The sequence below is a fragment of the Coregonus clupeaformis genome, unplaced genomic scaffold, assembly GCF_020615455.1.
Source record: "Coregonus clupeaformis isolate EN_2021a unplaced genomic scaffold, ASM2061545v1 scaf0611, whole genome shotgun sequence".
Classification (NCBI taxonomy): Eukaryota; Metazoa; Chordata; class Actinopteri; order Salmoniformes; family Salmonidae; genus Coregonus; species Coregonus clupeaformis.
Window position 1 is genome coordinate 131,438 of NW_025534066.1, and position 27,237 is coordinate 158,674.

At 42.7% G+C, this 27,237-nt stretch overlaps 1 protein-coding gene across 1 annotated transcript in view; it reads right to left on the bottom strand.

The window, feature by feature from the left end:
* Positions 1-1,384: 1,384 nt before the first annotated feature.
* The window catches only part of LOC121549146 (putative E3 ubiquitin-protein ligase UBR7), a 45,387-nt gene continuing 19,534 nt past the window's right edge, over positions 1,385-27,237 (bottom strand). Inside the window, exons 7-12 of the mRNA XM_041861018.2 lie at positions 26,383-26,488; positions 24,799-24,920; positions 22,760-22,948; positions 22,481-22,658; positions 22,012-22,073; positions 1,385-2,290 (exon numbers count right to left, since the gene is read on the bottom strand). Of these exons, the coding sequence (XP_041716952.2) occupies positions 2,198-2,290; positions 22,012-22,073; positions 22,481-22,658; positions 22,760-22,948; positions 24,799-24,920; positions 26,383-26,488 (750 nt within the window). The 3' untranslated portion in view covers positions 1,385-2,197. The remainder of the gene's footprint in view (positions 2,291-22,011; positions 22,074-22,480; positions 22,659-22,759; positions 22,949-24,798; positions 24,921-26,382; positions 26,489-27,237) is intronic.

Below are 27,237 nucleotides of genomic sequence, written 5' to 3' on the forward strand. Positions count from 1 at the left end.
GGAACGGGCGGGCCAGTCCATAGCATCAATGCCTTCCTCTTGCAGGAACTGCTGACACACTCCAGCCACATGAGGTCTAGCATTGTCTTGCATTAGGAGTAACCCAGGCCAACCGCACCAGCATATGGTCTCACAAGGGGTCTGAGGATCTCATCTCGGTACCTAATGGCAGTCAGGCTATCTCTGTCGAGCACATGGAGGGCTGTGCGGCCCCCCAAAGAAATGCCACCCAACACCATGACTGACGCACCGCCAAACCGGTCATGCTGGAGGATGTTGCCGGCAGCAGAACGTTCTCCACGGCGTCTCCAGACTCTGTCACGTGCTCAGTGTGAACCTGCTTTCATCTGTGAAGAGCACAGGGCGCAAGTGGCAAATTTGCCAATCTTGGTGTTCTCTGGCAAATGCCAAACGTCCTGCACGGTGTTGGGCTGTAAGCACAACCCCCACCTGTGGACGTCGGGCCCTCATACCACCCTCATGGAGTCTGTTTCTGACCGTTTGAGCAGACACATGCACATTTGTGGCCTGCTGGAGGTCATTTTGCAGGGCTCTGGCAGTGCTGCTCCTGCTCCTCCTTGCACAAAGGCGGAGGTAGCAGTCCTGCTGCTGGGTTGTTTCCCTCCTACAGCCTCCTCCACGTCTCCTGATGTACTGGCCTGTCTCCTGGTAGCGCCTCCATGCTCTGGACACTACGCTGACAGACACAGCAAACCTTCTTGCCACAGCTCGCATTGATGTGCCATCCTGGATGAGCTGCACTACCTGAGCCACTTGTGTGGGTTGTAGACTCCGTCTCATGCTACCACTAGAGTGAAAGCACCTCCAGCATTCAAAAGTGACCAAAACATCAGCCAGGAAGCATAGGAACTGAGAAGTGGTCTGTGGTCACCACCTGCAAAACCAGTCCTTTATTGGGGGTGTCTTGCTAATTGCCTATAATTTCCACCTGTTGTCTATTCCATTTGCACAACAGCATGTGAAATGCATTGTCAATCAGTGTTGCTTCCTAAGTGGACAGTTTGATTTCACAGAAGTGTGATTGACTTGGAGTTACATTGTGTTGTTTAAGTGTTCCCTTTATTTTTTTTGAGCAGTGTATATACTAATGTTAGCAACACATTCAAACGGACGGGTTCATAATAATTTTGGATCTCACAAGGAAGAGATTTAGTGCTTTCTGATCGATTGGCTAAACTCCATTGCTTGTGTGATAGTTTGATTAAAATATCCCCTTAATGGTTTGCCAGATGTCTGAAAAATCAGCATGTGGGGTATTAAAGCTAGCAAAAATGTATTTCAACTTCCATAATATTCTCTTTAATGTATGGGTGGATGGCTCCCAGATGGGACTGCTAGGAGTAACAATGACGCTAAAACAATGTACATTATTCATAGCTTTATTTCTCAAAGAGTGAACATTAGAACAGAGAAACCAATGGTAATACTAAGTGTGGTCCTTTAACAGGCAAACTGTACTAGTGGGTCAGGGTACTGCAATCATGAGATTTAGTACTGTCATCAGCTGTGACAGCACTAAGGTAACTGCAACATAAGTGCCACTAAGGAAAGAAAGCATGTTGTGGGAATGATAAATCACTAGACAAAACAATGCCTTTGTATTGACCAGCTTAACCTTGATTTGCGGTGCAGCAATGGATAATGCGTTCAGTTTGAATGAGCTTTGAAGAGCAAATCCATTGACGTGAATCTTCAAATGCAAAAGGTAAATGAAAGGTGAAGGGGTCACCATAATAAGACTGGGGTCACCGCTCTGTCTGTTGTCTGGAAGACTGTTGCTAGCAGACAAACTCTCTCCAGTCAAAACAAAGTATTTGGCGAGCCATGATAGACGGACAAACATTTCCCTCTTGAAAAAGTAATCCACTTCAATCAAATGTCAGTTCACTGACCTGCTTAGCCTCAATAGTTAGACAAATCACATTACATAGCAACTCTTAAGGCAGAGCCCAGAGTACAGTACAGCAAAGCATACTGCCCAAAAGAAGATAACACGAAAGCTCATACAAAGTTCAATTACTTTTTTTTTTTAACTGCATTTTCTTTCTTTTTTACAACAACAGCTGAGGCATTTAACTCAAAGATGATATTGGATGTAAGGCAATGATATTCAGTGGAAAGAATCAAAAGGAAAACAGCTATACTAACAGGCGAGAGCAGATGGGATGGAGACGGCTCAGCTGCAGTAGTACTGGCCCGCATTGGCCCGTCGTCTCTTGCGGCTCTGCTGCTGTTCGAAGAACTGACGGATGTCCTCAGGAGTCACCACCTGGAAGAGGAGGGGACGAGGCACAAACTTTTTATGCCTCATTTATTGGGTGTATTTTTTTCTGGAAAGTGTGTAGCGAGCGACTTTGGATACAACCAATCAAGGTCACATTAGGAGTACAATTTTGACAGAATATGAGCTTTTAAGAATGAGATTTTCATTGGACATTTACTTTAAATAAAAGTTTGAGCACATGGTCACACACCAAGGACAGGACAGCCAGGAGGTGGCATTTCAGATCCAGAGAACACAATGTGAATATAGGTCAAAACAATCCTCTCATTAATACTATCATTATAGTCTGAGGACAATAAAATGACGATGCGGATATGCTTAAAGGACAATTCCACCACTTTTCAACCTCATATTCATTATCTCCAGCACCATACCAGTGTCTACATACAGTTGAAGTCGGAACTTACAGTGGGGAAAACAAGTATTTGATACACTGCCGATTTTGCAGGTTTTCCTACTTACAAAGCATGTAGAGGTCTGTAATTTTTATCATAGGTACACTTCAACTGTGAGAGACGGAATCTAAAACAAAAATCCAGAAAATCACATTGTATGATTTTTAAGTAATTAATTTGCATTTTATTGCATGACATAAGTATTTGATACATCAGAAAAGCAGAACTTAATATTTGGTACAGAAACCTTTGTTTACAATTACAGAGATCATACGTTTCATGTAGATCTTGACCAGGTTTGCACACACTGCAGCAGGGATTTTGGCCCACTCCTCCATACAGACCTTCTCCAGATCCTTCAGGTTTCGGGGCAGTCACTGGGCAATACGGACTTTCAGCTCCCTCCAAAGATTTTCTATTGGGTTCAGGTCTGGAGACTGGCTAGGCCACTCCAGGACCTTGAGATGCTTCTTACGGAGCCACTCCTTAGTTGCCCTGGCTGTGTGTTTCGGGTCGTTGTCACGCTGGAAGACCCAGCCACATCCCATCTTCAATGCTCTTACTGAGGGAAGGAGGTTGTTGGCCAAGATCTCGCGATACATGGCCCCATCCATCCTCCCCTCAAAACGGTGCAGTCGTCCTGTCCCCTTTGCAGAAAAGCATCCCCAAAGAATGATGTTTCCACCTCAATGCTTCACGGTTGGGATGGTGTTCTTGGGGTTGTACTCATCCTTCTTCTTCCTCCAAACACGGCGAGTGGAGTTTAGACCAAAAAGCTCTATTTTTGTCTCATCAGACCACATGACCTTCTCCCATTCCTTCTCTGGATCATCCAGATGGTCATTGGCAAACTTCAGACGGGCCTGGACATGCGCTGGCTTGAGCAGGGGGACCTTGCGTGCGCTGCTATCATCTCTCCCTTCTGCTAAATCTTCTGCATCCTGTCTCCTGATTCTGCCTCTTCGACTCTACTCTCCCCTCTTTCCACATCCTATGACTCGCACTGTCCCCTTTCATCCCAGCCGGCTCTGTCCTCCCTTCCTGCTCCGTGGCTGAGTGACTCATTGCGAGCTTACAGAACAGGGCTGCGGGCAGCTGAGGGAAAATGGAGGAAAACTAAACTTTCAGAGGACCTATCATCCTTTCACTCCTTCCTCTCTACCTTCTCTTCCTCTGTATCCACTGCTAAAGCCAATTTCTACCACTAAATGTCAAGCTTCTGCCTCTAACCCTAGGAAACTCTTTTCCACCTTCTCCTCCCTCCTTAATCCTCCACCCCTCTCCCACCATCCTCCCTTCTCCAGACCATCTCTGGAGACCTTTTCCCATTCCTCACTTCCCTCATCAACTAATCCCTGACCACTGGCTGCATCCCCTCTGACTTCAAAATGGGCCGAGTTGCTCCCCTCCTCAAGAAACCAACACTCAACTCATCTGACGTCAAAAACTATAGACCTGTATCCCTTCTTTCTTTTCTTTCCAAAACACTTGAACATGCTGTCTCTGATTAACTTTCTCGTTATCTCTCTCAGAACGATCTTCTTTACCCTAACCAGTCAGGTTTCAAGACCGGTCACTCAACCAAGACTGCTCTTCTCTGTGTCATGGAGGCTCTCCGCACTGCCGAAGCTGACTCCCTCTCCTCTGTTCTCATCCTCCTAGATCTATCCGCTGCCTTTGACACCGTGAACCATCAGATCCTCCTCTCCACCCTCTCAGGCTGGGTGTCTCAGGCTATGCACACTCTTGGATTGCATCCTACCTGGCAGGCCGATCCTACCAGGTGACGTGGAGAGGATCTGTGTCTGCACCATGTACTCTCACTACTGGTGTCCCCCAGGGCTCGGATCTAGGCCCTCTTCTCTTCTCTCTATACACCAAGTCACTCGGCTCCATCATATCCTCACATGGTCTCTCCTATCATTGCTATGAGGATTACACTCAACTACTTTTCTCCTTCCCCCTTCTGAGACCCACGTGGCGACACGCATCTCTACGTGCCTGGCAGATATCTCAACTTGGATGTCGGCCCACCACCTCAAGCTCAACCTCGACAAGACGGAACTGCTCTTCCTCCCAGAGAAAGCCTACCCGCTCAAAGACCTCTCCATCACGGTTGACAACTCCACAGTGTCACCTTCCCAGAGTGCAAAGAACCTTGGAGTGACCCTGGACAACACCCTGTCATTCTCTGCGAACATCAAAGCAGTGACATGCTCCTGCAGGTTCATGCCCTACAACATCCGTAGAAAGCGGCGCAGGTCCTAATCCAGGCACTTGTCCTCTCCAGTCTGGACAACTGCAACTCGCTGTGGCTGGACTCCCGCTTGTGCCATCAAACCGCTGAAACTTATCCAGAACGCAGCAGCCCGCCTGGTTTTCAACCTTACCAAGTTCTCCTATGTCATCCCGCTCCTCCGCACACTCCACTGGCTTCCAGTCAAAGCTCGCATCCATTACAAGACAATGGTGCTTGCCTACAGAGCAGCAAGAGGAACTGCCCCTCCCTACCTTCAGGCTATGCTCAAACCCTACACCCCACCTGAGGTCTTTTGGCCCTCCCGCTCAGCCCAGTCCAAGCTCTTCTCTGTCCTGGCATCCCAATGGTGGAACAAGCTTCCCCCTGAAGCTAGGAAAGCAGAGTCCATGCCCATTTTCCGAAAAACATCTGAAACCCTACCTCTTCAAACAGTACCTTAAATAATCCTCCTCCCTGAAGTAAGAAGTAAAACAATTTAGGGCCTGATCCGAGTCAGAGATATCTGACACAACCCCCCATTCACACTATCCCTGATCAGACAATAATTGTTGCTCATTGAAATTCCTATAATTTCTCTTTGTAATAATGCAAGGGCGAGATTTAGGTAGCTATATTTACAAAGAGAAATTATAGGACTTTAAAACCTTTTTTTGTTAGAACAGACTATATGGGATTGATTATAATTTGTTTGTAAATTATAATTGTATTTGTTGTGCTGTTTATACTGTTAGAAATGTAGCTTAATTAAATTGATTATTATTATGGTGTTTCAATTCCAAGAAAAACGAAAATGCATTTTACAGTAGCCTATGTAGGCCTCAGGGTTTCCGTTAGGAAAATATGGCGCTGTACAATGTGACTAGTCGGGAGTAGGCCTAGGCTACTAAGCAATTGCTAGTGAAGAGCAACATTTCCACACCCTAATTGTAGGCTAACAAATACCCAAACAGAGATTCAGCGACAAGAAAAATCAGATTTATCAAGACCATCCCCAAGCTTGTCTCAAAGCAGCACAAAACGGTGCTGAAATAGTAGACCACACGCGGGTAGGCTATTGCTTCAAATACTATTATAACAATTGCATGACTTTGTGTGTTTCAGTAAGCAACAATGTGTTGCCTTCAGTTGCATTAGCCTACTTTATTCCAATATTTCTGTCATTCAGTGATATTTTTTCCCATAGTAATTCGTTAAGGATCCATCCAGATGTCGTTAGAAAACTGTGCATGTGGTGGGCTATGCAAATAGATGGGTGAAGTTACATGCCTCGCAAACATCCATTAATACATTTAAAGTCCCTAAACTCGGCAAGAGTCTGTTGTAATAATAATTAATATGCCATTTAGCAGACGCTTTTATCCAAAGCGACTTACAGTCATGCGTGCATCCATTTTTGTGTATGGGTGGTCCCGGGGATCGAACCCACTACCTTGAGCGTTACAAGCGCCATGCTCTACCAGCTGAGCTACAGAGGACCTGCTGTCCTGCTGATAGCCCATCAAGGGTGGATGGCTTCATTTTACTCAAATGTATTGGAAAGACTGCTAAACCATTTACAGTGCCTTCAGAAAGTATTCAGACCTCTTTACTTTTTCCACATTTTGTTACGTTACAGCCTTATTCTAAAATGGATGAAATAAAATAAAAAATCCTCAGCAATCTACACACAATACCCAATTTCTCCCGAGTGGTGCAGTGGTCTAAGGCACTGCATTGCAGTGCTAGCTGTGCCACTAGAGATCCTGGTTCGAATCCAGGTTCTGTCGTAGCCGGCCGCGACCGGGAGACCCATGGGGCGGCGCACAATTGGTCCAGGGTAGGGGAGGGAATGGCCGGCAGGGACGTAGCTCAGTTGGTAGAGCATGGCGTTTGCAACGCCAGGGTTGTGGGTTTGATTTCCACGGGGGCCAGTATGAAATTAAAAAATTAAAAAACATGTACAGTGGGGGAAAAAAAGTATTTAGTCAGCCACCAATTGTGCAAGTTCTCCCACTTAAAAAGATGAGAGATGCCTGTAATTTTCATCAAAGGTACACGTCAACTATGACAGACAAAATGAGGGGAAAAAATCCAGAAAATCACATTGTAGGATTTTTAATGAATTTATTAGTGGAAAATAAGTATTTGGTCAATAACAAAAGTTTCTCAATACTTTGTTATATACCCTTTGTTGGCAATGACACAGGTCAAACGTTTTCTGTAAGTCTTCACAAGGTTTTCACACACTGTTGCTGGTATTTTGGCCCATTCCTCCATGCAGATCTCCTCTAGAGCAGTGATGTTTTGGGGCTATCGCTGGGCAACACGGACTTTCAACTCCCTCCAAAGATTTTCTATGGGGTTGAGATCTGGAGACTGGCTAGGCCACTCCAGGACCTTGAAATGCTTCTTACGAAGCCACTCCTTCGTTGCCCGGGCGGTGTGTTTGGGATCATTGTCATGCTGAAAGACCCAGCCACGTTTCATCTTCAATGCCCTTGCTGATGGAAGGAGGTTTTCACTCAAAATCTCACGATACATGGCCCCATTCATTCTTTCCTTTACACGGATCAGTCGTCCTGGTCCCTTTGCAGAAAAACAGCCCAAAAGCATGATGTTTCCACCCCCATGCTTCACAGTAGGTATGGTGTTCTTTGGATGCAACTCAGCATTCTTTGTCCTCCAAACACGACGAGTTGAGTTTTTACCAAAAAGTTCTATTTTGTTTCATCTGACCATATGACATTCTCCCATTCCTCTTCTGGATCATCCAAATGCACTCTAGCAAACTTCAGACGGGCCTGGACATGTACTGGCTTAAGCAGGGGGGACACGTCTTGCACTGCAGGATTTGAGTCCCTGGCGGTGTAGTGTGTTACTGATGGTAGGCTTTGTTACTTTGGTCCCAGCTCTCTGCAGGTCATTCACTAGGTCCCCCCGTGTGGTTCTGGGATTTTTGCTCACCGTTCTTGTGATCATTTTGACCCCACAGGGTGAGATCTTGCGTGGAGCCCCAGATCGAGGGAGATTATCAGTGGTCTTGTATGTCTTCCATTTCCTAATAATTGCTCCCACAGTTGATTTCTTCAGACCAAGCTGCTTTCCTATTGCAGATTCAGTCTTCCCAGCCTGGTGCAGGTCTACCATTTTGTTTCTGGTGTCCTTTGACAGCTCTTTGGTCTTGGCCATAGTGGAGTTTGGAGTGTGACTGTTTGAGGTTGTGGACAGGTGTCTTTTATACTGATAACAAGTTCAAACAGGTGCCATTAATACAGGTAACGAGTGGAGGACAGGGGAGCCTCTTAAAGAAGAAGTTACAGTTCTGTGAGAGCCAGAAATCTTGCTTGTTTGTAGGTGACCAAATACTTATTTTCCACCATAATTTGCAAATAAATTCATAAAAAATCCTACAATGTGATTTTCTGGAGAAAGAAAATCTCAATTTGTCTGTCATAGTTGACGTGTACCTATGATGAAAATTACAGGCCTCTCTCATCTTTTTAAGTGGGAGAACTTGCACAATTGGTGGCTGACTAAATACTTTTTTCCCCCACTGTATGCACTAACTGTAAGTCGCTCTGGATAAGAGCGTCTGCTAAATGACTAAAATTAAAATATAATGACAAAGCCAAAACAGGTTTTTTGCAAATTTATAAAAATCATAAAACAGAAATGCCTTATTTACATAAGTATTCAGACCCTTTGCCATGAGCCTCAAAATTGAGCTCAGGTGCATCCTGTTTCCATTGATCATCCTTAAGATGTTTCTACAACTTGATTGGAGTCCACCTGTGGTAAATTCAATTGATTGAACATGATTTGGAAAGGCACACACCTGTCTATATAAGGTCCCACAGCTGACAGTGCATGTCAGAGCAAAAACCAAGCCATGACATCGAAGGAATTGTCTGTAGCGCTCCGAGACAGGATTGTGTCGAGGCACAGATCTGGGGAAGGGTACTAAAACATTTCTGCAGCATTGAAGGTCCCCAAGAACACAGTGGCCTCCATCATTCTTAAATGGAAGAAGTTTGGAACCACCAAGACTCTTCCTAGAGCTGGCCGCCCGGTCAAACTGAGCAATCGTGGGGGGAAAGGGCCTTGGTCAGGGAGGTGACCAAGAACCCGATGGTCACTCTGACAGAGCTCTAGAGTTCCTCTGTGGAGATGGGAGAACCTTCCAGAAGGACAACCATCTCTGCAGCACTCCACCAATCAGTCCTTATGGTAGAGTGGCCAGACGGAAGCCACTCCTCAGTAAAAGGCAAATGACAGCCCGCTTGGAGTTTGCCAAAAGCACCTAAAGACTCTCAGACCATTAGTAACAAGATTCTCTGGTCTGATGAAACCAAGATTGAACTATTTGGCCTGAATACCAAGCGTCATGTCTGGAGGAATCCTGGCACAATCCCTATGGTGAAGCATGGTGGTGGCAGCATCATGCTGTGGGGATGCTTTTCAGCGGCAAGGACTGGGAGACTAGTCAGGATCGAGGCAAAGATGTAGTGAATGGAGTGAAAGTGCACTATACTGTAAGGCTTCCGTCTGGCCACTCTACCATAAAGGCCTGATTTTAGGCATATTATGTGAATTAGAGCATGACAAACAGGTGCTGTTAGATTACAATATAATTGATCTGCCAGTTTGGAACAGTGTACACAATACTAAATGAAGTATAATTAATACCAGAGAGTCTGTTCTAATGCAAAGTTTAAAAACAGCCGGATTTGTGAAATTGCTTTATCCGACATTTTGCGCTTGCATGAGGCTTGGTGATCACAGAATCAGTAGGATATTAAACAAACACTCAAATAGGCAACAGAAGCAGGAACAGCATAGGGCTGAGTGACTCACTCATTCCTGGCTTTCATTCAAAATAAGTTATATTATAATGCAGGGTTAAAGACACATTCTTTCTGATTGTCTTTAGCATGCAGTCTCTCCTCTTGCTACAGCAAATTTTGTTTGAATTATGTGGATTATAATAAATTAATATATTTGTAGGGGTTGATACAGTTTTCGTTAGGGCAAATCTGGTCTGTGATATTGAGTTAGAAATAGAAAACTTTAGAGTACTTAAGCATCGAATGCATTGCAAGTTTGCCCTTTTTTGGCCATTAGGCTACACTTTACAATAGGACTCAACTCTGACTGCATGTATCGGTAGTCTAAACTGTGGCACAAATTGGGGGATTTGTCACACCTAGCCAAGCTATTAGACTATCCTTTTGTAAATGAATGGAGGTGTGAATGTTTCAGTCAGTCTCTCTCCTATCGCACTAGAGTCTTGAATCAGGCAAAAGAAATCAGCTGGCGGGTGGTCCTGGAGTTGAGAGAGAACTTGGGTAAATACAATGATGCAATTACACTTGACATGTGGACTGAAAATCAACCAATGTCAGCCTTTAAATGCTTTGTTATCCAAATGTTGAAAGTGCGTGTGGGCGACGGAGAGAAACAAAATGGTGCACTTTGAGGCCATGTGGGGGAGAGTGATGCGGGCGCTGGAGATGGGGGTGTGAGCAGGTGGGTCTAGGCAGGTGTGATGTAGTTGTTGTTTGTATGTTTTGTATTGTCTAAAAATATAAAATAAAATCTTACAAGAAAATTAAATAAGGAAAAATGACAAGCTTGCAACATGCATTTGATTATTCATTATGAATAGGATTTATTTCATTTAAATTCTTCATTGTAACCACAATGTCACAAATAATTGAACGCACACAACATGAGCAGATTAACTTGGTCAAAACATTTCTTTATTAAAGACTATCAGAAAGAATGTTGGTACTTATTTATTTTGATCCAAAGCCACGAAGGAGTGAGTCACTCAGCTTTATGCTGACAAATATAGCTTTATGCTGTGAAATAGCCTTCTAAATAGGCCAAGCCTTAACTAATATATTAAATAGCCTTCTAAATAGGCCAAGCCTAAACGAATATATTAAATAGCCTAAACAAACTAAATAAATAAAGTAGCTCAGGTCTTGAAAATATGGACAACCTTTTTCCCCTCCCTATCCTCGCTGGACTCTCTTTCATTCAGTTTCTTCTTCACATCAGCAAAAAAGGACTCCGTGTTTCAGAAACCCACTTCATATAGAGGGGCTATCACTCTTTCACACTGTGGTGAGTAAAGCCAGTTTGTTATTTAGAATTATTTATTTCTGTTTTTAGAGGGAGAGAAACCAAAAGCCCACCGTGCCTGTTTTTTGATAAATTGTCAGTCCACATGTCAAGTGTAATTGCGCCATTGTATTTACCCAAGTTCTCTCTCAACTCCGGGACCACCCACCAGCTATTTTTTTGGTTGTTGCCTGATGCAGGACTCTAGTGCCAGAGAAGCGAGACTCTCGGACTGAAACATTCACACCTCCATTCATTTACGAAAGATAGTCAATTTTCGCCTAGAATGACATACTCAAATCTAACTGCCTGTAGCTCAGGACCTGAAGCAAGGATATGCATATTCTTGATACCATTTGAAAGGAAACACTTTGAAGTTTGTGGAAATGGGAAATTAATGTAGGAGAATACAACACATTAGATCTGCTAAAAGATCATGCAAACAAAAAAACATGCGTTATTTTTGTAAAAAAAGAAATATCATCTTTGAAAAGGTGTGGAACCAGTGACAGCAGGGGTTCAAACTGTAGAACCCAGTTTCCTACATTTGAATATAAAAATGAATTTTATCAAACAAAACTATGCTACATTTTATCTCTGGGACCCTTAGGATGACAAATCAGAGCAAGATTACTGAATGTAAGTACATTATTTACCTTCAGAGATGAATGTATCAAACCAGTTGCCTTGATATGTTTTTTGTTGTTAAGCACTCTCCTCAAACAATAGCATGGTATTTTTTCACTGTAATAGCTACTGTAGATTGGACAGTGCAGTTAGATTAACACAAATGTAAGCTTTCTGCCCAAATAAGACATGTCTATGTCCTGGAAAGTATGCTGTTACTTACAACAGTCATGCTAATCACATTAGCGCACGTTAGCTCAACCTTCCCATATACAGGACACCGATCCTGTTGAGGTTAGACTACCGATAGATCAGCGTTCTAACTCCCTCTTGTGATAGTGTGGTGCAATGACAGAATGACGCAATTTACCTAAATCTGCCACCCTCTACCACAAACGGTCGCGGCATAAGCTTGAAACGTTTAATTGAGGAACCACTGTATCTGAGAATGGTGGGAATCCAGCTGCCTTCTGAAAGGTAGTAAAATCTCTGAAACAAAACTCCATCCCTTTATTACCCCAGCAGGTTATGACAGCCATTACAGATAAGATGGACATTTTGCCTCAGCAATTAACATTTTTGGGTGATCTTAATCTGGATTGGTTGATGCCAGCTACTGATAGGCTGAAAAATATCTGCATTGAGCTAAGTCTAACTAAGTTGATAACTGAACCAACCCGCTCCCCAGCTTTAAACATTACCCCAGCAGGTTAGGACAGCCTCTGGTCCCATTACAGAGGAGATGGACATTTGTGGTGCTTTTAATAACCACTTTGCCTCAGCGGGCCACCTATTTGATAAGATAGCTTCTGTAAACTCTGATTCCAGCAGAGGGAGTCCTTTACTCACCTCGAGCCAGGTTGCAGAGAAGGATACGTTCCCAGATACACATTCCTCATTTTCAATTCAACCATTTGATGTCTATGATGTACTAAGTGCCTTATTGAAGATCAATGTAAAAATAAAAATCACTTATTGCAGAATCACTAGCCTATATTTTTAGCTTGACAATTGTTTCTGGGGTTATCCCTAAGATCTGGAAATCAGCAGAAGTCCTCCCCCTACACAAAGGCAGAGATCCTTCTGACTTGGATAACTACCATCCAATTTCCAAGCTATCTTGCCTTGCCAAAGTCTCTCAGCTTAGAACATGTTTAACTTCTCATTCTATTCTTAATGAGCACCAATCTGGTTTTAGACCTGGACATAGCACTGTTTCAGTGGCTACACTTGTCTTAGATGAGATTATGTGCCATCTTATTTATAATATAATATGCCATTTAGCAGACGCTTTTATCCAAAGCGACTTACAGTCATGTGTGCATAAATTTTTACGTATGGGTGGTCCCGGGGATCAAACACACTACCCTGGCGTTGCAAGCGCCATGCTCTACCAATTGAGCTACAGAAGGTATTTGATACGGTTGACCATTGTCTGAAATAGGCCTAGATCAGGCATTTTGCAGTTGGTTAAATAACTATCTAATGGACGGTATCAAATCTAGTTTCCTCAATATTATGAAAGGTGTGGATGGATTTTTGGGCCATGTTCTCTCCACTATTTATATAAATAATATTGGTCTATCTGTTAAAACCTGTAGCATTCATCTCTACGCGGATCATACAGTTATTTACTCCTGTGCCCCCTCAGTACAGCAGGCCATTCATGACCTTCGGCATGGTTTTTACTCAATTCAAAAATCACTTAATGATCTTAAACTAGTGCTAAATGCTAATAAAACCAAGTTTATGTTGTTCTCTAGGTCTCGTAATATTGACCCTGAGGACCTGCGTATTTGCTCATTGAAGGGAGCCCAAATTGAGCAAGTTCCCCATCATAAGTACTTGGGTATTTGTATTGACGATAAGCTCTCTTTAAAACACACATTGAAAAACTGACAAAAAGCTGAGAATTAAGATTGGTTTCTTTTATAGAAATAAATCCTGCCTCACTTGGGAAAGTTGAAGGACGGTTGTTCAAGCAAAGCTTCTCCCAGTACTTCATTATGGTGATATAATCAAAATTACATCCCTGCGTAGGCCTCTGCTTTAAAATAGCACTGCATTTTATCACTGGAGACAATTTTTGTACACAACACTGCATTTTGTATAGTTCTGTTGGCTGGGAGTGTCTGACTACCATAAGGGCCCAGCATTGGCTACTTTTTGTATATAAAGTGGTTCTTCAGAGACTCCCCCCACTACCTCAGCTCACGTATTAACTGGAGATCCAGCCATTTTCAGACCCGCTCTCAGGACTGGCTGGTTCTGGAGGTCCCGCGGATCTCCACTGACCTGGGGGAAAATGTTTTTAGTTTTTATGCCCCCAGCTCATAGAATAGCCTTCAGGCCATCTTGAAATTAGACTCGCTTGTCTCCATTGGACAGTTTAGATCGAGTTTAAGGGGGGTGATATGTGAGAGTTGTTTGTTTTGATTAATCTATTTATTGTTGAATTTATTGTATTGATATATTATTGTATGTTCATGTTCACAGGGCGCACTTGCAAATGAGACCCTGGTCTCAATGGCGACCTACCCTGTATAAATAAAAGTTACATAATAAAACAAAACAAAACAAAAATGATCAGACTGAAACATGCGATGAGAAGTGATCGGGTAAAATATGAAGCGAGTAAACGGAGACAGCTTTGGGTGAAATACAGTGAGCTCCAAAAGTATTGGGACAGTGACACATTTTTTTTGTTTTGGCTCTGTACTTCATCACTTTGGATTTGAAATTATACAATGAATATGAGGTTAAAGTGCATATTGTCAGCTTTAATTTTAGGGTGTTGCCTTGGCTGCCTTCTTGGCAGTAGTAGCTGCTTTCTTGGTGTTCACAATTCTTCATCATCATTACACTATTGTTCTAAATTCAATCACCCTCTTCACCCTCATCATTCAGGTCATTCAAATGTAATTGTAAAGGCAAGTGCACGATTATCAGTTTCTATCTTGTATTCATCCATTGACGGCATTAATTCAGTGAGGAGAGAGACACATCAGCGCCAGGGTACCAACACTCAACATGTTCAACCCCTCCATTATCTCAGCCAATCATGGCTAGCCAGGAAGGATCCTGTCTTTCTCAGAAATAATTCACACATCTTGACTTTTTCCACATTTTGTTGCGTTACAGCCTGAATTTAAAATTGAATAAATTGAGATGTTTTGTCACTGGCCAACACACAATACCCCATAATGTCAAAGTGGAATAATTTTTTTAGACATTTTTACAAATTAATTAAAAATGAAAAGCTGAAATGTCTTGAGTCAATAAGTATTCTCAACCCCTTGGTTATGACAAGCCTAAAAAAGTTCAGGGGGTAAGAATGTGCTTAACAAGTCACATAATAACTTGCATGGACTCACTCTGTGTGCAATAATAGTGTTGAACATGATTTTTACCCCACACATACAATTATTTGTGTGGTCACTCTGTTGAGCCGTGATCTTCAAACACAGATTCAACCGTAAAGACCAGGAAGATTTACAATGCCTCACAAAGAAGAGTGCCGATTGGTAGATGCGTTAAAAAAAAATCAGGCATTGAATATCCCGTTCAGCAGGGTGAAGTTATTAATTACACTTTGGATATTGTATCAATACACCCAGTCACTACAAAGATACAGGCGTCCTTCCTAACTCAGTTGCCGGAGAGGAAGGAAACCGCTCAGTGATTTCACCATGAGGCCAATGGTGACTTTAAAACAGTAAACAAGTTTAATGGCTGTGATAGGAGAAAACTGAGGATGGATTGTACTTACTCCACAATACTAATCTAATTGACAGAGTGAAAAGAAGGAAGCCTGTACAGAATACAAATATTCCAAAAAATGTATCCTGTTTGCAACAATGCACTAAAGAAATACTGCAAAAAATGTGGCAAAGCAATTTGGTGGCTGCATCATGTTATGGGTATGCTTGTAATCATTAAGGACTGGAGTCTTTCAGTAATAAAATGAAATGGAATGGAGCACAGGCAAAATCCCCCAAAAATTACCTGGTTCAATCTGCTTTCCACCAGACACTGGGAGATTAATTTACCTTTCAGTAGGACAATAACCTAAAATACAAGGCCAAATCTACACCGGAGTTGCTTACCAAGAAGACAGTGAATGTTCCTAAGTGGCAAAATTACAGTTTTGACTTGCATCTACATGAAAATCTATGGCAAGACCTTAAAATGGTTGTCTAGCAATGATCAACAATAAATTTGACAGTGCTTGAAGAATTTTGAAAATAATAATGGGCAAATGTTGCACAATCCAGGTGTGGAAAGCTCTTAGACGTACCCAGAAAGACTCACAGCTGTAATCGCTGCCAAAGGTGCTTTAGTAATTTCTGTATTTCATTTTCAATAAATTTGCAAACATTTCTAAAAACATGTTTTCACTTTGTCATTATGAGGTATTGTGTTTGGAAGGGTAGGATAAAATTTTTATTAAATGCATTTTGAATTCAGGCTGTAACACAACAAACTGTGGAATAAGTCAAGGGGTATGAATCATTTATGAAGGCACTGTAGATCAGTACTTTCTCCTTGGCTGAAATAGGATCATAATTTATTCACATTTCTATTCATATTTACGGATTCCATACGACTTTGTAATTAAGGCACATGAAAGTTCACATGTTCAAGAAGGCATTTCTGCACACAAATATTTTTTTATATATACTGAACAAAAATATAAACGCAACATGTAAGGTGTTGATCCCATATTTCATGAGCTGAAATAAAAGATCCCAGAAATTGTCCATGTGCACAAAAAGCATATTTCTCTCAAAATGTGTGCACAAATTTGTTTATATCCCTGTTAGTGAGCATTTCTCCTTTGCCAAGATAATCCATCCACCTGACAGGTGTGGCATATCAAGAAGCTGATTAAACAGCATGGTCATTACACAGATGCACCTTGTGCTGGGGACAATAAAAGGCCACTCTAAAATGTGTAGTTTTGTCGCACAACACAATGCCACAGATGTCCCAAGTTTTGAGGGAGTGTGCGATTGGCATGATGACTGCAGGAATGTCCACCAGAGCTGTTGCCAGATAATTGAATGTTCATTTCACTACCATAAGCCGCCTCCAATGTCATTTTAGAGAATTTGGCAGTATGTCCAACCGGCCTCACAACTGCAGACCGCGTGTAACCACGCCAGCCAAGGACCTCCACATCCGGCTTCTTCACCTGCGGGATCGTCTGAGCCCAGCCACCCGGACAGCTTATGAAACTATGGGTTTGCACAACCGAAGAATTTCTGCACAAACTGTCAGAAACTGTCTCAGGGAAGCTCATCTGTGTGCTCGTTGTCCTCAACAGGGTTTTGACCAGACTGCAGTTTGGCGTCGTAACCGACTACAGTGGGCAAATATTCACCTTCGATGGCCACTGGCACGCTGGAGAAGTGTGCTCAACACGGATTAATCAAAATGTAGCTGGCCATACAGGATCTTCTGCGGCAAGCGCTCCTGAGACATTCTAATGACATGCCCAAGCCAGCGTAGTTAGTGTTGGGTGACCATGGCCTCCATACTCTTATAGTTGGTCTTAGCAAGTATTTCTGTATGGGGCACACGGTCGCACCAGGTGATTCCCAGATTGCGCTGCAGGCATCTTATGTGGAATCGCTCTAGCTGCTTGTTGTAGCGGCTGTAAGTGACCTAGGCTTCACAGCTGTAAAGAAGTGTGGTGATGCAGACGGCTTGATAGACGCCCGACTTTGGTGTGGAGGTGGAGATCCCTGTTTTGGAAGACCCTGTGTCAGAGTTTCACAAAGGCAGCTGATGCTTGCTTGATCCTATTTTAAATTTCGAGGTCGATGCTGCAGTCCTCTGAGAGGATGCTGCCCAGGTATTTGAAAGATGGGACTATTGCCAGTGATTTGTGTTCAATGGTGAAGACAGGCATGGTGGGTGGAGGGCTGGATCGCCATTGGCAGACCACCTCTGTCTTGGTGGTGTTGATAGACAGTCCCATCCTGCTATAGACCCTCACAGCCGCTACAAGGACAGACCGAAGGTCTTCCGGAGTGTGGGCCACAAGAGCACAGTCATCAGCATACTGCAGCTCAAGAACCCGCTCCGTCAAAACCTTGGTGGTTGCTTGGAGCCTCCTGATGTTGAACAGGTTTCCATCCAGCCTGAAGTCCACCGGAACCCCGCTGCTGTCCTCAATCTCCTTGTGGAGAAACTGGGTGACACATAGGAGGAAGATGTTAAAGAGTACAGGTGCCAGTACACACCCTTGCCTCACACCGATGCTTACTCCAAAAGGCCATTTCCCTTGTTCTTATAGATGGTGACAATGTTTGCATCCTGCCACTGTTGGGGACGATCTCCCAGTCCCAAACCTCCGTGATGTACTGGTGGAGCGTTCTGGTGCAGAAGTAACTTCCCTTCTTAAGTAGCTCTGCCAGGATGCTGTCAGCACCAGGAGTCTTGTTGTTCTTGAGGGAACGGATAGCTGATACACCTCTTGGAAGGTTGGCGAATGGCTGAGGTCTTGAATGGGTGGACGGACAGGCAGTTCTTCCAGGATGAAGTGGTCTATAGGAGAGTGCTGATTGAGTAGTGCTTCAAAGTTGTCAGCCCACCTCATCAGGATGTGGTTTTGGTCCTTCAAGAGAGTCAAACCATCAGCTGTTTTCAGGGGGGTGATGGAGCGACTTCTACGGACATAAATAGGTTTCATTGAGTTGTAGAAATTGTGCATTTCGTTTTTGTCGGCATAAATGTGGATTTCCTGTGCCTTATTCATCCATCATTCGTTCTGCAGAGCACCCAAGGTTTTTTATTTTTATTTATTTCACCTTTACTTCCTTGTGTGATGCATGCCATTGCTGGCAGAGGGTAGCAGATGTGGGGCTGTTGAGAGTTTCCCTGTGCGCTTTGTGCATATTGTCCAGTAAGGTTGTGATGGTGTCAGAGTTCTCATTGAACCAGTCCTGATGTTTCCTACCTCTGTAGCCAATGGAGTGGGCCGCTGCCTGATAGAGCACTGAGCTAATAGATGCCCACTTCCGGTCCATTGGGTCCTCTGCGCTCAGAAGAGGCTCAGTCTCCCTCAGCCTTTCAGCGAGAGTGCAATGGAACTCGTCCCTTACTGCAGCTTTTTCAAGCCAGGTACAGTGCAGACGCCTCTTACTGGAGTTCTGCAGGCGTTAGGGGGGACGTATTCTCACCTGGAGTTTAGCCAGTATCATACAGTGATCTGTCCAGTATTCTGCACCCCTCATGGCACCTGTCAGCAGGACGTCATTAGTGTCAGAACATCTCACTATGACGTAGTCGATCAGATGCCAGTGTTTGGAGCGTGGATCCATCCATTATGTTTTATATTTGTTATTCTGCTGGAACAAGGTGTTAGTGACAATGAGATCGTGCTCGGCACATAGAGTTAGCAGTCTCATACCGTTCTTATTGACCTGGCCAACATCATGCCTACCCAGCACTCCGCTCCATATCCTGTTGTTCTGTTCTACCCTAGTGTTGAAGTCACCCAGCAGAAAGATCTTGTCATTCCTGGGGATGTGGTGAAGGGCCTCATCTAGTGGCTGGTAGGAGCAGTCCTTTGCCTCATTTTCAGATGGTAAATTTGGTGCGTATGTACTGAGATGAGTAGCATAACGCATCTTGGCTAGGGGATACAGAGAGACATGAGTCTTTCACTTATGTCGACAGGTGTTTCAGTGAGGCTGGGTAAAAGGCTGTCCTTAATTGCCCGTCCCACACAATGCTGATGTTGTCTACCCGGAGGGTAACCTTTCCAGAAGAAGGTATAGCCTTTTCCCTCCTCTTTCAGGGAACCTTCATCCAGGAACTTTTAATCCATGACGGCGTAGTGTGTTACTAATGGTTTTCTTTGAGACTGTGGTCCCAGCTCTCTTCAGGTCATTGACCAGGTCCTGCCGTGTAGTTCTGGGCTGATCCCTCACCTTCCTCATGATCATTGATGCCCCACGAGGTGAGATCTTGCATGGAGCCCCAGACCGAGGGTGATTGACCGTCATCTTGAACTTCTTCCATTTTCTAATAATTGCGCCAACAGTTGTTGCCTTCTCACCAAGCTGCTTGCCTATTGTCCTGTAGCCCATCCCAGCCTTGTGCAGGTCTACAATTTTATCCCTGATGTCCTTACACAGCTCTCTGGTCTTGGCCATTGTGGAGAGGTTGGAGTCTGTTTGATTGAGTGTGTGGACAGGTGTCTTTTATACAGGTAACGAGTTCAAACAGGTGCAGTTAATACAGGTAATGAGTGGAGAACAGGAGGGCTTCTTAAAGAAAAACGAACAGGTCTGTGAGAGCCGGAATTCTTACTGGTTGGTAGGTGATCAAATACTTATGTCATGCAATAAAATGCAAATTAATTACTTAAAAATCATTCAATGTGATTTTCTGGATTTTTGTTTTAGATTCCGTCTCTCACAGTTGAAGTGTACCTATGATAAAAATTACAGACCTCTACATGCTTTGTAAGTAGGAAAACCTGCAAAATCGGCAGTGTATCAAATACTTGTTCTCCCCACTGTAGGTTGGAGTCATTAAAACTTGTTTTTCAACCACTCCACAAATTTCTTGTTAACAAACTATAGTTTTGGCAAGTCGGTTAGGACATCTACTTTGTGCCTGACACAAGTAATTTTTCCAACAGCTTGGAAAATTCCAGAAAATGATGTCATGGCTTTAGAAGCTTCTGATAGGCTAATTGACATCATTTGAGTCAATTGGAGGTGTACCTGTGGATGTATTTCGAGGCCTACCTTCAATATCAGTGCCTCTTTGCTTGACATCATGGGAAAATCAAAAGAAATCAGCCAAGACCTCCGAAAAATAATTGTAGACCTCCACAAGTCTGGTTCATTCTTGGGAGCAATTTCCAAACGCCTGAAGGTACCACATTCATCTGTACAAACAATAGTACGCAAGTATAAACACCATGGGACCATGCAGCAGTCATACCGCTCAGGAAGGAGACGCTTTCTGTCTCCTAGAGATGAACGTACTTTGGTGCGAAAAGTGCAAATCAATCCCAGAACAACAGCAAAGGACCTTGTGAAGATGCTGGAGGAAACAGGTACAAAAAATATCTATATCCACAGTAAAACGAGTCCTATATCGACATAACCTGAAAGGCTGCTCAGCAATGAAGAAGCCACTGCTCCAAAACCGCCATAGAAAAGAAAAGCACGGGGGTGGCAGCATCATGCTGTGGGGGTGCTTTGCTGCAGGAGGGACTGGTGTACTTCACAAAATAGATGGCATCATGAGGAAGAAAAATGATGTGAATATATTGAAGCAACATCTCAAGACATCAGTCAGGAAGTTAAAGCTTGGTCGCAAATGGGTCTTCCAAATGGACAATGACCCCAAGCATACTTCCAAAGTTGTGGCAAAATGGCTTAAGGACAACAAAGTCAAGGTATTGGAGTGGCCATCACAAAGCCCTGACCTCAATCCTATAGAAAATGTGTGGGCAGAACTGAAAAAGCGTGTGCGAGCAAGGAGGCCTACAAACCTGACTCAGTTACACCAGCTCTGTCAGGAGGAATGGGCCAAAATTCACCCAACTTATTGTGGGAAGCGTGTGGAAGGCTACCTGAAACGTTTTACCCAAGTTAAACAATTTAAAAGGCAATGCTACCAAATACTAATTGAGTGTATGTAAACTTCTGACCCACTGGGAATGTGATGAAAGAAATAAAAGCTTAAATAAATAATTCTCTCTACCATTATTCTGACATTCCACATTCTTAAAATAAAGTGGTGATCCTAACTGACCTAAGACAGGGAATGTTTACTAGGATTAAATGTCAGGAATTGTGAAAAACTGAGTTTAAATGTATTTGGCTAAGGTGTATGTAAACTTCCCGACTTCAACTGTATGTGAAATATGAGTCTCTATGATCTGTGGTTAAAAAGATAAGAAGAAAGGTCCTGAAAATGCTTCTCTGTGACATCACAGGGTCGGATTAAAAGTAGGAAAAACTGGGATTTTTTAAACCTGCAACGAGTTTCTAGCCAGAGGGAGGTCTGTTTTCTTGCTCCCCACATCACCGCGAATATCTAGTGTTTTAAAATCACTGTTTTTAAAATGTTTTAACTTTTGATGATGTCATCGGGTAGAACATTTTAACTTTAATATTTTTCTACATAACTTAGAAATTAGCTGTTTCCACATGTAGACACTGGTATTGTGCTGGAAATCATGAAAATGAGGTTGAAAAGTGGTGGAATTGCCCTTTAATCATTCAACTGAATAGTGTGGGTGTGTGTCTGTGTCTGTGTGTGCTGGTAAATTGGCAGGTTTTACCTACCTTTCCTTCTGCAGCAAATCTCTGCAGGAAATCCTTCAGCTCAGTCTTCATGTCATTGTACCCTGAGAACCAGCAAAATAAAACAACTTTAAAAAGCAGCTGTATTTTCTGATTGAGGCACCAATGGTTGTCTCCACTTGGCTTGTTACCCAGTTAGCCTCACAAAATAAATTCAATCTGTTTTTCAATCAATACAGCTGAGGGAATGGCTCTAACTAACAACCCATCCAACACCTGCCTCCCCCTCCTTCCCTCACTCATGCTCTCCCTGTCAGCTGGTCCCAATTATCTCCCTACCCCTAACACTTTGATGGATGCAGGTCTGTACGGTGTTATAATGATGGAAGCTCCTCCACTACACATACCTACCCAGAACCTTCAGATCTGCAAACATCAAAGGGATAGAGAGATAACTGGTACTGGCTGTCTCTCTCCCGCTCTTTCTTTAACCCCCTACCACATTTCATACCATGGATTATCTCCAGCTGCTGAACCCGGCCCAGGGTGTTGAGGGCCGACATCAGGGGGTCGCGACCCTCGGTGCTCCCTGCCTGCTCCTGTTCAGTGGTCTTGCCTTTGTTCTCGTAGGCTAGGACAGTGTCCGACTCATCCAGGAGGAAGGACACACTCACGTCGGCATAGAATTTCTGCCAGAGAGAGGGAGGAAGCGGTGAGCAACAGTTTTCCCATTGTCAATGGTAATTCTACCACTTCTTATCACCACTGATAAGAAGTGGTGATGACATACCTTGCAGCTGACACAGGAACAGAGTTTGGTTCTCCAGGCTGATGGCCAGAACACAGCTCCAGACTCTGCTCTCTCTGTCCCTGTGCCCCTCAGCTCCTTGAGCCTGCACTCAGAGGGTGCTTTGGAGGGCGAGCCTCCCTCTATCTCCTGGTGCGCCCTTTTGCAACCTGGCCCCCCATTGGCATTTACCTGCGAGAAGGACAGATGTCACACAATGTCCTCTGTTTGAAAACTGGATGCATCTTTCCATCCTCAATGTGATTGCAAAAGGTGAGACATAAATGGAGAGATTGAAAGCATTAGGTTAGAAAGTGGACACATTGCTCTAACTTATCCATTTCGGTCTGATATGTGAAGTCTAAGAAGGAAGGGAATTAAGAAAGAAAGGATAAACAGTATTACACATTCAATATAGAAATATAATTTACATTAGCATTCAAAATCCTGAGTCAATACATGTGAGAATCACCTTTGGCAGCGATTACAGCTATGAGTCTTTCTGGGTAAGTGCTTTGCACACCTGGATTGTACAATATTTGCCCATTTATTATTTTCAAAATTCTTCAAGATCTGTCAAATTGGTTGTTGATCATTGCTAGACAACCATTTTCAAGTCTTGCCATAGATTTTCAAGCCGATTTAAGTCAAAACTGTAACTCGGCCACTGTCTTGGTAAGCAACTCCAGTGTAGATTTGGCCTTGTGTTTTTAGGTTATTGTCCTGCTGAAAGGTAAATTAATGTCCCAGTGTCTGGTGGAAAGCAGACAACCAGGTTTTCCTCTAGGATTTTTCCTGTACTTTTTTTCCTGTACATTCCGTTTATTTTTTATCCTGAAAAACTCAAACATGATGCAGCCACCACTATGCTTGAAAATATGGAGCGTGGTACTCAGTAATGTGTTGTATTCAATTTGCCCTAAACATAACACTTTGTTTTCAGGACAAAAAGTTAATTGCTTTGCCACATTTTTTGCATTATTCCTTTAGTACCTTGTTGCAAACAGGATGCATGTTTTGGAATATTTGTATTCTGTACAGGCTTCCTTCTTTTCTTTTTGTATTACGTTCATATAACAATTCCGGGGTACATTTTTTAATGGTTTATGTTAAGATTTTGAAATATTTTCAGTGTTATTTTCACGATATTTCACCTTGTTCGTCTGCATAATTTAAATGTAACATTCTTTTGCATGAGACAGTCCACTTGATCAAGTTATTGCTCTAGTATCCTATGGTGCCACTGGTGCCAATGACATCTATAGTGCCACCAACTGCTCTGGTGCAGCCATCTAAGGTTGCAGTGACTTTATATTCAAACAGCTTCTAAGGACATATACATAAGGTTTACATACCAAATTTTATGGACCCATGTCCATCGGTTCAGTTCTTATAGCCCTGGTGTGATATGGTGCCATCTAGTGGTGTAGCGTGGCTGACATTGAATGCAGCAACTAATCATTCTCAAATTCATTTGAGGCTAATTCATTGAGTCTATATGCCAAATCTGGAGTCAATCTAACTTATGGTTCATGTGGAGAAGATCATTGCAGATGATTTTGAGCATTAGCGTTAGATAAGCAAAGAATGAGTAAATACCAAATTCAGTGTGGTTCATTTTAGGGACGTCCAAGATCGCGATGACATGTTTCAAGTTGATAGACCACTGGAGTGGATTTACAGTGGTTTAAATGGCCACATACAATCAGATTTCCTGATTTATCAATAACTCAGCCATCTCATAACCAATCCCTTAGCTTTTCTCAAATTAAGTTAAGAGATGTACCATGCACCTACATACTGCTTCGCTGTGAACCCCTAATAATGCATGAAGCAAGATTGAAGAAGTTGTCAATGTAATATATTTCCATCCATTTTATCTGGTCATAATATCCCTTTCTGAATGATACTATCAAAACAAGATATCCGTCTACTGGTTCATTCATGACTTTGAATGTAGTGTAAAAAATTACATGCTTTTCATTGTCCTCGTAACATTGAGTGTAGATTAAGCTTTGTATTGAGAGAGGTGGAGTGAGTACCTTCTCTTCCCCCTGGTTGTTGAGGCTTGTGGAGGCATCCTCTGTTGTGTTCTTGCCCTCCTCATGGTCTTTCTTCAGCTCCCCCTCCGCTTTGCAGGGGCTGGCTTTGGTCGCAGCAGGCACTGGATGAGAAATACAAAACAACATGAAGCCACTTAACCAATCTAATCCTATTCAACGCGAGGGGTAGCGAACTAGTGCACACTTCATCGAGAGGGGGGGTGGGTGGAGTTTCATAAGTATTGTACGTTCACATAGAAGCATAAAATAAAGACTAAAACCACAATGAGTACATGCACACAATGATGTGATTATTGTAGATAGTCGGATTAATATAAGAGTTTGATTAAAACGTTTACATGCTTTGCAACGAGAACAATTTCCCTAATAATCCTGTTTACATGGACACATCTGAAATTAGGCTACCTCGCCAATCAAAAGAAATGTTCTACCACAGTGACCATGTTATTTTTGGGAAGCATTTTTTTGATTCTGAGTTCAGACATATAAAGTTTGTGAAAACTACTTCTAAGATGCATACATTCAGTTGTTCCGAACTCACTTCACTCGCGCTAAAAGAGGTAGACTCGCTCGGCTGTTGCTAGCACATGCGCAGATCAAATACACTGCTGGAACGCCGATTAAGGTGTTTACATGTCTTAATCATTCTAAAGATTGCTCAGAAAACCAGGTGTTTTAATCAGCGTACACTTACTTCGATTTTGAACTTACGCTGATTAAGATAAACAGAGTAAGATGTTTACATGACTATTGAATAATCTGCCTACGGCCATAATTGGTTTAATATTGAATTATTACTGTGCATGTAAACGTACTCAGTACTGTTACATGCACACAATAATACGATTGTGAATAGTCAGATTAATATAATAGTTTGATTTAAACGTTTACATGCTTTTCAAGAAGATCGATTTCCCTAATTATCCTGTTTACATGGACACCTCTGAAATCAGGCTACCTGATGGAACTCTGATAAATGCAGAAAATCGCCAATCAAAATAAACGTTCTACCACAGCGACCATGTTCTTTTTGTGAAAAATATTTGATTCAGAGTTCAGACATATAATGTTTGTATGTGAAAACTATTTCTAAGATGCATACTTTCAGTTTTTCCGTACTCACTTCACTCACACAAAAGGAAGCTTGCACTGCTCATGCTAGCACATGCGCAGATCAAATACACAGCTGTTTACATGTCCTAATAATTTGAAAGATTGGCCACAAAACCAGGTGTTTTACTCGGCGTATGCTTACTTCGATTATGACCTTACACCGATTAAGATAAGCAGAGTAAGGTGTTTACATGACTAATGCCATACTCGGCCTACTGCCATAATCAGTTTAATATCGAATTATTAGTGTTCATGTAAACATACTCAACGTAGTCTCTCAAAATAACTCAAGAGTAGGCCTAAAGGATGTCTCTTATCCTGAAGTTTGTTTGTGTTTTCTTTCCGAATTAGCTGATAATCAGGGCATGCCAGTAAACTGAAGGTAAGGAGAGAGTACAAATAGAATTAAATATAGAATAACTGTCAATTATAGGATCTCTATGAGAGTACCTGCCAGAAGAGTAGCGTAGGTCCACAGGAAAGGAGCCTTGTTCATGCAGGACTCACACACCATCTCCTGGAGCTCCACACACTCCGGCACAGGGCAGCCCAAGTGCTAGAGGAAACAGTAATAACACTCATATAATGCTCATATAGCATGTGCTCATATGAGCAGTTATGGCATCAAGGGTCCACTGTTAAGACCAGACCGGACTTGAGTTACAGACTCGGGAAGCGTTCAAGATATAGGACTACAGATTCTGAGCAGGACGTCACAGATTATAGGATCTGTATATTATGTTGATGTGGTTCCCGGATGTTAAACCAGGGTTCTCCTTCTCCGGTTCTGTAGAGCTACTGGGTGTACAGGCTTTTATTCCAGCCTGGCACTAACGCAATTCTCAACATATCATGAGCTGTGTTCAGCAGGCACAAAACACGAGAAAGCGTTTTGTAACAGAGGAGCTCCTACCTGAACCTGTCTAATAAGAATACTCATTTTCGCTTTCCATTTTAAAACATTTTGCTACGTTGTGTCCTACTAAACACACCCATTTAATCTGGACCACGATTAGGCCATACAAAGTTAATTTACTGTTACCATATTATTATTATTATTTTTTTTTTGTAAGGCGAGCAAGCAAATCAAAAATCACAATTTTAATATATATATATATATATATATATATATATATATATATATATATCATAATCGAACCCTTTGTAAAATTACTAAACAACCTTAGTACAACACCTAGCAACATTACCAATAAATGTTAAACTTTTGGTATAATGGTTTTGGAAAGACAGTCACAGGGACCAGTTTGAGTCTTGGTCAGGGTACCCCCCCCCCTAATTAACTAC